This window comes from Triticum dicoccoides, chromosome 4A (assembly GCF_002162155.2).
Source record: "Triticum dicoccoides isolate Atlit2015 ecotype Zavitan chromosome 4A, WEW_v2.0, whole genome shotgun sequence".
In the NCBI taxonomy this organism is placed as follows: Eukaryota; Viridiplantae; Streptophyta; class Magnoliopsida; order Poales; family Poaceae; genus Triticum; species Triticum dicoccoides.
Genome location: NC_041386.1, coordinates 658,860,535 through 658,870,813, shown reverse-complemented (window position 1 = coordinate 658,870,813; position 10,279 = coordinate 658,860,535). Strand labels below are relative to the sequence as shown.

Genomic DNA, 10,279 nt, shown 5'->3' with positions numbered 1-10,279 from the left:
GATGATGATGATGCGGCGGCGGCATGACAACTTGTGAACAGAACTCGAAACTCTAAAGGACTAGACACTAAGACCAGCAACTAGACACGATGATGCAACCGCAAATTCAACAACGCAAATACAGAAGAGATCATGCAATGGCTCAGACTGGTTCGGATATGATGAACTAACCCTAAATTTTTTTGTGGCTTTTTCGTGGACTATAGGTATGAAGAAAAGACTCGATCTAAACTACGAAAAACTGTAAAATCTCACCGAGCAACCTGGAAATTTGATACCACTTGATAGAGGCAAAGGTGTCCCGTCTTTCGATGAGATGATGGATATCGCTTTGGTGGAAGTCGACTTTGACGATCCGACTACGAACGTGCGAGGACGTCGCGCCTTAGCAATCGCTAAACCAACTCCGAGAGGTTATTGACCACACCAGAGCACGATCAACCTGACCACGAGGGTCTGTTTCCTGCGAGCAAACGAAGAACAAGCAAGAAACTGAGATTGCAATCTGGATATTGCGAATATAAGATGAAAGCTTTATTGATCAAGGTGGGGTTCTGTGACGCCTTTGTCTGGTCGTTGAACACAAACGAAGTACGCGAAGTTGCAGCTATGGCGAACTTTAATCTAAACAAAATCCCAAAGTCTAAACGGTGCCCTAAGGGCTGTATATATGGAGGAAGAGAGGGGAAATTTCGTGGCCCTTGGTGGAGGGGTCCGAAATCAACCCTATCTCTTGTTTCCCCACACATACAGACTCTAAAAATATCATATACTTATGTATTTAGAAATTACATGGGTCTGGCCCAATAAAAAGGTGACGCAACACCTATAATAGCCTCTGGACGAAATTTATGAAGTGACATCTTGTATATTTCGTCCAAGGCTTCATGCACTCGTTATGGTGGCTTCAAAGACCTGAAATCATCACTTGTAACTCTGTTCTTGTTCCCCTTGCGCACACCATCATCTCCATGCTTGGTCTTGCTCCAATGTTCATCCTTCTCCAAGGTAGGCCCTTCATTTGTAAGCAAAACAAATGTATCCAATTTAGGCAGCATCATATTCTCATGAACATTAGAATCATTACCAAGAAACGAAAGTACCTGGTAATTTAGTTGGCATGCGCGAGCTCTAGTAATTGGTCCAGTATGTATAGCAGCATGGGCTGTGGGTGTAACAATGGTATTGATGTCCTTATCATGTGTTGAATTTGTTAAGTAAGAGCTTCTACAACCGGAGCTCCCATATCCGTCCTAAACTTATCAAATTGCTTAATCAGATCTCTCTGTGTTACTATGGTAGCATCTAAAGGCATTTGACAGGAAAACATGTCACTAATTGTCAAGCTACCATCGGGCAGGCGATCGGTGTGACACCCATGCTGAATCTTCAATGACTTCATGGAGCTGCTGGGTGGCACCAACCTACGCAAAGTAGCATAGCATGACCACGCTATTCGCAACACAAAAGGAGAATCACAAAACAACACAAGACAATGGTTGATTTCTTTACCCAATGGGAGAAATGACACCTTCACCAGGCTCCAGAGGCCGCCGTACCATGCCGCCGAGATCCGGGCGAATGGAGGTCGTGGAAGCAACAATGCGGTGACAGATCAGCGGGAGGACAAGACTCGAGGTGGTGGTGAAAAGGAGGGTCTAACAACCAAAATTTAGGGACGTGTCACTATAGAGCACTGCAGGTGAGCCCGCAGTAGAGAAAGACATGAATCAGAGGGGCAGAATGGGAATTGTGGCCCCAATGGCGGGCCCCCACATCGACGGACACTCAAAGGGTCTTGTCGCCAATATTGGTGGGCCCACGTCGGAGTGGAAATGGAAATTATGGTGCAATATTTGGCCCGCACATCACCCGAAAGGGTTAATCGAGTCTTTTCGTGGCTGCAGTTGATGTGGTGAAGTGATGGGTCCAAAATGGAATGAAACAACGCAAAGTTGACGGCAACCGATGGAGATTACGCGTTAGTGCCCGGACCGAAATATGGAAAATTGAGTGGCAGAACTCGAATATACAACATTGGCAGTGGCACAAACTGATTCTTCCCAAAAGTATAATATGAACTTTTTTTCATGATGGGTTTGGGGATATTGATTGCTATCATACATGTTAATATTTCCTTCTTATAAACTAGAACAAAGTGTAATCAATCAAAAATAATATGCACTCTATTATGAAATTAGGGGAGTAAGCCCTATCTATAAGACAACATGACCGTGGCTATTGATGATTTCTCGGTAGACTAGTAATGAAATTTCATAGGATTTAATCCCTCTGTTCCTAAATATAATATTTTTAGAGATTTTAATATGGACTACAACGGAGCAAAATGAGTGAATCTACACTCTAAACTATGTCTATATACATCCGTATGTTGTTTGTAGTGAAATCTCTAGAAAGTCTTATATTTAGGGATAGAGGAACTATTTGCCATTTATTTGAAGAAAGATATCTTTTATCCAAAGAAAAATGAAACATGTCAATTAATGACATTAATTGGATAGGGATAACCTTGTTGCCACCACATCTATATAAGGCGACTGGACGGTGCCCCTCATGACCACAAAAACATACTGGTTGACAGACTATTGCATAATTATATATTTTCTGTTGTTCTGTGTTCTTAGGCAATGGCGAACAATGGCATCTTCGAAGTGATCATTGTTTTTCTCATGGCGCAAGTCTGCTTGCTCATGATGATGGCAACTAGCACATGCAGCTGCTAGACCGGTGGGGTACAATCCAGTGTGCTGCCCTAGGAACATCTGTTGTTGCGGGTTCGGTAGCGGATTGGCCAATTCACCCGCACCATCCATTGTATCTTGATGTGTGGTTTTATTTTCCCCCAAGTAGTAAGCTCAACATATAATTGATATATGTGGTTCATGTGTTATGTAATCCTGAATATTTGTGATGCTACTTTCAAGAGGTTATTGTACTAGTTACTTACTTAATAAAATGGGAGGATATTATTATATATCTTGTTCGGAATATACCGCAAAGAGACTTAAGATTATGTTTACTTTAGTTCTTTTGGAAACTAGATTATTTTGCTGCATTGATTTAAGAAAAAAGAGTAACTAAGCATACACGTTGACCTCATGAGTCTGCAGTGTGTGCCTTTGGGAATATCTGTTTTATCATTCTGTTGGTCGTACATTGTGTCAAGATCATCCGTGTCATGGCGACATGCTTTATTTTCGTAGAGAACATAATTTTTTAAACCATTTATTGGGTAAAGGAGTATATCACCAATTAGTAGAAACCAACTACTATTGGCAGGCTTTTTTTTTGTTAATTCAGGGATGCACACTGTTTTGTTTTGCATGAATACCAAAGTCATATATTGAAATGGTCTTTTCCCCAACGGCAATGGATCCGGGCCAGGATCGAAGCAGGCGCCAAAGACTTGATTGCTTTTTAGTTTCATCCGTTGGGGTCCTATTTGCAAAGTTTCTCGCCTGGGCTATAATTTCTACTTACTGTTGGGTTCTTTTGTAATATGTTGCATGCTTATCTAATTTAAGTCTGGGTTTCTTCCTGAGTTCATATGTATATATATATATATATATATATATATATATATATATATATATATATATATATATATATATATATATTACAACACCATCCTTCCAAAAGCATAAAATAAAACATATACCCTCGTGTATATCAACAACGCCTTTCTCCCGCACTCGCACCCCATGGGCAAAGCTCGATATTGCATTTGGATATCCAAAACGCCCTCACAGCCGGGGTAAATCATTCTCTGTGTGTGCTCAATTCCTCAGAAAACAATCAAAAAATCATACATGAATACAACTCTTTGCTCTTTTACGGAACGCAAAAGGATTGTTTTGTTCTGGATCCTATATGTGTAATCTATCTATCTAAATTAATTAAAGAGATCTCATAAACTCCAACGGTTAATCAGAAATTATGAATTGTTCATTTGGTGGGACCGAGTTTGGCACAAGGACTGTCGAAGGACCGGAAAAGGGGAGGGAAATGGACGGAAACTAAAATGAAGGCAGAGGACCAGTTGACAAAGAGAAGTGAAGACCCTGTCCTGAGCTACTCACTAAGTTTAGGCGGTTTCAATAGTAGATGCAGTTTCTTTTATTACCAACCGCCTCCAATACTTATTGCAAGCGGTTATGTTGTTCTAACCGCCTACGGTGTGAATATTACAGGCGACTTCGTTCTATTTGATCACAACCTGGAGTCTACGTTGTGGGTGGAGTCTCCGTTGGTAGTTACATCGGCCGATGCGATGTGTATTGTCGGATTTTTGTCTAAAAGGATCACCTGACCAACGAAATCGACAAAAAAAACCACCTCTAGATAAAATTGACAGAAAAGACCCCCCTACCCGTGGCGGCAGGCGCGGCAGCCGACACGAGGCGCTTGCCGCCACGCGGGCAGGCGGCAGCACATGCCGCCACAATGCAAGGCGGCAGCCCGCGCGCCACAGCCAGCCAGCAGCTGCAACGGAACGGCCGCATGCACGTAGTCCCTGCCGCCCAGTGGCGTGGCGGCAGGACTGTTCCTGCATGTGCGATGATGCATGTCGTCTGCGTTTCGTTTTGTCTGCCTTTTGTTTCGTCTGTGTTTCATCTTTTTTAATGTCATAGATTTATGCCATTTACCATTCATCTGCTTTTCGTCTACCTTTCATTTTGTCTGCCGTGATTCATCTTTTTTAATGCCACAGATTCATATATGCTTCCTTGCTGTTGATTTATACACATACGGTGCACTGTTTTTTTGCAAATAATAATCATTTATTTACAAATAATAATACGAGCTTCCGTCGCGGACCTCGTCGCGGACCTCATCATCGGCCTCCTCGCGCTGGCCTCAACGCCTGACGGAACACCACCTCCGCCGACCTCATCGTCGGCCTACTCGCGCTGGCCTCATCGCCCGACGGACCTTCATCGCTGCAGGTCTCATCATCGGCCTCCTCGCGCCGGCCTCATCGCCCAGCGGACCTGCTCCGTCGCGGCCTCATCGTCGGCCTCTTCGCACCGGCCGCAGGCCTCGACGGCGTTGAGGCCGGTGCGAGGAGGCCAACGATGAGGCTTGCGTCGGCGAAGGTCCGCCGGGCGATGATGTCGGCGTGAGAAGGCCGACGATGAGGGCCGCGACGAAGAAAGTCGCCCGGGCGATGGGGCCGGCGCGAGGAGGCCGGCGATGAGACCCCGACGAAGGTCCGTCAGGTGATGATGTCGGCGCGAGGGGGCCAAGGCCTATGGCGGCGAAGGTTCGCCCGGCGATGAGGCCGGCGCAAGGAGGCCGTCGATGAGGCCCGCGGCAGTGAAGGTCCGCCGGGCGATGATGTCGGCGCGAGGGGGCCGTGGCCTGCGGCGGCGAAGGTCCGCCGGGTGATGACGCCGACGTGAGGAGGCCGGCGATGAGGCCTGCGGCGGTGATGTTCCGCCTGGCGTTGTGCCTGGCGCTTGGAGGCCGACGCTAAGGCCAGCGGCGGCAAAGGTCCGTCAGGCAATGAGGCCGGTGCGAAGAGGCCGACGATGAGGCCCACGACGGAGGAGGTCCGCCGGGGGATGAGGATGGCGCGAGGAAGCCGACGATGAGACCCGCGACAGTGAACGTCTGTTGGGCGATAAGGCCGGCGCGAGTAGGCCGACGATGAGGCCTGCGGATGTGACATTCCGCCGGGCATTGAGGCCGACGACGAGGCCCGCGACGGAGGCTCGAATTATTATCTGTAAATAAATGATTATTATTTGCAAAAAATATGGACTGCATGTGTGGAAATCAATAGCACGAGGCATATGAATCTGTGACATTTAAAAAGACAAAACGCGGCAGACAACATGAAATATAGACGAAATGCAGATGAATGGTAAGAAACATACGAATCTATAGCATTAGAAAAACGAAACACGACAGACGAAAACGTAGACCAAGCAAAACGAAACACAGACAACGTGTGGCATCGTAGCAGCATGCACGCCGCCACGCCACTAGGCGGCAGGGACTACCTGCATGCGGCCGTTCCGTTGCAGCCGCTGGCTGGCTGTGGCGCGCTAGCTGCCGCCTTGCTTTGTGGCGGCAGGTGCTGCCGCCTGCCGGTGTGGCGGCAGGTGCCACGCGTCGGCTGCCGCGCCTGCCGCCACGGTTGAGGTGATCTCTTCTGTCAATTTTATTCAGAGGTAGTCTTTTTTATCAATTTTGTTGATCAGATGGTCCTTTTAGACAAAAATTCGTGTATTGTCATGTTCCATGATGATAGTTTGTTGGGCGTGTTGTTACGGTTTTTGCCCAATTTTTCTAAATTAGCTGGACAATTTATTTTTTAATTAATGCAAGTAAATGATAAATCTTTTGTCTTCCCCGCAAAAAAAAAAATATCTTTTGTCTCGTTTAATCTTTTGCCAAGCAACAAAGGTTTTGCACCGAACCATTGGCGGAATTGGCCTGATTGCCGACGCGGCGAGCCGAGCTCTCCTACGCTGGTGGAATTGGCTGAAAACTGGGAGCGCCCGCCCAAACAGAAACTTGGTGCACGCTGACAGACACTGCACTCACGCACATGCTCCTACATACTGTGCTCCTACGCTGGTGTGTTATCCTAACAGACCTGCCAACCCCGATGGATCGATCGATGCCTCCTCTTATCCTCTGCAGAGTGCAGTGGAGCGCCCGCCCTTCACGTGCTCTGTTTTCTAGGAGTAGTAGTATATGACCAACGACAACGAGCCGCCGCCACCTGTGCTCTGCCGCAGCGCCGGCCATCCCGCCCGCCCGCCGCTCGTCTCAAAACCACGGTCTCGCTTCCCACCGTATCAAATCGCCTTTCTTCCCGCCCGCTGGTTGCGCGGTTTCCTGCAACCTATAAATCCAGTCGGAGAACCTCACCTGTCCATCCATCTCATCTCATCCAACTCACACTACTACTGATCTCAGCTAGCCTAGGAGTACTCGAGTTTACTACCAGTTCAATTCCTTCGGTACGAGGCTCTCTCCGGCGAAGATGTCTACGGTGACCCGCGCCTACCTCGACCAGAGGCTCGCCGCCGCCAAGCGCTGCTCCAGAGGTAACCAAAACGATATGATGTCGCGCCGGTCCTCAAGGGCACATTGCAGCTTTCTGTACTGTCTCTGCTGAAACTTGATCGTAACTAAAATGTCTCTTTTGCTCCGGAACTGCAGAGGCTGCCATGGCGGGAGCAAAGGCCGCGGCCGTCGCCACCGTCGCTGCCGCAGTGCCCACAGTAAGTAGCCGTTCAGTTCTTCAGTTCAGAGTTCATAGCACATATCTCATGAATGCGTTACCTGTAATTTCAGCTGGCGAGCGTGAGGATGCTGCCGTGGGCCAAGGCGCACCTGAACCCGACCGGGCAGGCGCTCATCATCTCCACCGTGGCCGGGATGGCCTACTTCATCGTCGCCGACAAGACCATCCTGTCCATGGCCAGAAAGCACTCCTTCGACGACGCGCCAGACCACCTCAAGAACACCTCCTTCCACTAATTAGACACTTGATTAGCCATGGCCCAATAAACTGTGTACGCAGGCCCGTGGCAACGTGTCGGCTGAAACATAGTAGTATAATGTTCAGCGACAGGGCCAGCAGGCGAGGCGACGATGGTTGCAGTGCTGAAAGGTGGTGTACAGCCCTTCAATTTGTGCGAGCAAGCACTAATTATCTGATGATGTATGTATGTAATAATGTGGCCATGTTCTCCATCTTAGTATCTTCCCGGAGATCTTGAATTAATAACAACTACTAGTTCTAATAATGTGTACAGACGTCAGTGCAATGCAAAAGACCAATAACAGTGACCCCCTACTCCTGCCATGCTCTGTTCTGAATCCGAGATGGCTATTTTTTTCATTTTGAGGACAGCCGAACCCATCCATAAAGCATACTAGTTGATTCAAGCCATTTTGAGGACAGCCGAACAAAACGGGCCTTAAAGCATGTAGACCAATCAACTAGGTTACGTACTGCTAAAATAACTACTCCCTCCGTCTCATGATATAAAAACATTTTTTTAGAAAAAAGGTATATGTCCGACTTTATAAATAAAGCCATAAGGCAGGTATGAATAAGAACGCAGGAGAGTATCAAACACGCCAAGCCACAGAGAGGGCAGAAAGACCCCCTACTCCTACACGCGTCAGTGCATTGCAAAAGACCCCCTACTCCTGCCGTGCTCTGTTCTGAATCCGAAATGCACGTGAGCATCATGCCACCTCACACATTGAATCTTCTGGTATGGTTTTTAATGGATGGGTTGGCAAATAAGGATGTTTCTGAAAATGAAAAAATTAGCTATTTTGGGACAAGCTTTCTGTACTGGTGGTGTACCCCGTGGGTAGGTTTGAGGTGTTTGTCCCCAGAGACCGGGGCACCTCGGCATTTTTCTTGGCCGCAAGTCAGATAAAATGTATTCATACCGCATCCGCGTGTAAGTGTGCATTGTAATTTGTAAATACTCTCTCTCTCTCTCTGGTCCTTTGTACTTTGCAAATAAGATTTTTTTCGAAGTACAACATCGTAAAGCTTGACCACTTTTATAGAAAAAAATATAAATATTGAAGATACAATGGGTTGTGGATTTAATTTTTATATTGTATAACTTCAATATTGCAGATGTTCCTCACAAAAAGAAATTGTAGATGTTAATATTTTGTCATATACATTTGGTCAAAGTCGCCGAGCTAACTGTTCGCCGATTTGATCTTGTGGATGGCCCACCCTCTCTAGATCCGCCACCTCCGCCAGCTCCGGCAACTCTTCGTACGGGTTAGTTGGAAAAGTATGTATAAACACGTGGCGATAACGGCGGTGCCTCCGGCTATCGGATCGTGGTAACCGAGGCTGAGCGCGCGGTATGGCAACATGCGAGGTATGACCGACGCAGTGCCAGTCGCCGCTGTAAGGGCATACTTATCCCCAAGATGTTTCGGTGATTGATGACAATGCTTGTGCGGACTAATCACGTGCGTTAAGTTCTTTCAGAGTTTCTTCCTTTGGCACGAGACGATTTTCTCCCCTCGGTGTTTTATTCAAGACGGTGTAGCTCCTTCGTTTCGTTGTTGGTGGACTAGTCCCGTAGGAGTCATCGTACTATCAAGAGGGGATCCGCTTTGGTAAGACTAGGGTGGAATCAACACGTACACATCCATATCACACCCGTCGTTTTCTTTCCGCTTCATTGGAGCTGCCGTTTTCCCCTTAGTATGCTTTGCTCCGCCCCAGCGGTAGTACCGTGACCCACAACGGTAGTACCGCCGAAGCTCCCCAGCGGTAGTACCGCTCTCAGAGCGGTAGTACCGCTCCAAGCGGTAGTACCGCTCTCCGAACGGTAGTACTTCTTGGGGTCTTCGGCCGTAGTACCGCTGTGCTTCCGGGCTACTGCTGCCTCGATTAGAGAACGATGTTTTTCGTGTCGGGTTTTGCGGTACTAAGGGCGGTAGTTGTGGCGGTAGTACCGCTCCAAGCGGTAGTACTGCGCCTACCCCCACGGTAGTACCGCCCTGGGGTCAGGGCCCTGTCAGCGCGGTAGTACCGCTGGGTTGAGCGGTAGTACCGCCCGGAGCGGTAGTACCGCCCTTCCCTAGCGGTAGTACCGCTCTGTGCGGGGCTGCTCGTGGGATAACGGTTGGATTGATCCCCCCACTATATAAAGGGGTCTTCTTCCCCAAAGTTGACCTACCTCTAGCCCCCAAAGCTCCATTGTTGCTCCAAGCTCCATTTTCGCCCGATCTCTCTCCCTAGCCAATCAAACTTGTTGATTTGCTCGGGATTGGTTGAGAAGGCCCAGATCTACACTTCCACCAAGAGAAATTTGATTCCCCCCACTTATCCCTAGCGGATCTTGTTACTCTTGGGTGTTGAGCACCCTAGACGGTTGAGGTCACCTCGAAGCCATACTCCATTGTGGTGAAGCTTCGTGGTGTTGTTGGGAGCCTCCAAGTGTTGTGGAGATAGCCCCAATCTTGTTTGTAAAGGTCCGGCTGCCGCCTTCAAGGGCTCCAATAGTGGAATCACGGCATCTCGCATTGTGTGAGGGCGTGAGGAGATTACGGTGGCCCTAGTGGCTTCTTGGGGAGCATTGTGCCTCCACACCGCTCTAACAGAGACGTACTTCCCCTTAAAAGGAAGGAACTTCGGTAACACATCCTTGTCTCCACCGGCTCCACTCTTGGTTATCTTGTCCCTTTACTTTTGCAAGCTTACTTGAGTTGTATCTATTGCTTGCTTGTGTGCTTTTTGTCTTTGCAT

General features: G+C 47.9%; 1 protein-coding gene across 1 annotated transcript; it reads left to right on the top strand.

Annotated features, from left to right (window-relative positions):
• The first annotated feature begins 6,720 nt into the window (after positions 1–6,720).
• LOC119287771 (early nodulin-93-like) lies at positions 6,721–7,789 on the top strand. Its single transcript, XM_037567381.1, has 3 exons — positions 6,721–7,082; positions 7,198–7,259; positions 7,333–7,789. The coding sequence occupies exons 1-3, from the start codon at positions 7,019–7,021 to the stop codon at positions 7,516–7,518; spliced, it is 312 nt and encodes a 103-aa protein (XP_037423278.1). The 5' UTR covers positions 6,721–7,018; the 3' UTR covers positions 7,519–7,789.
• The last annotated feature ends 2,490 nt before the right edge of the window (positions 7,790–10,279 follow it).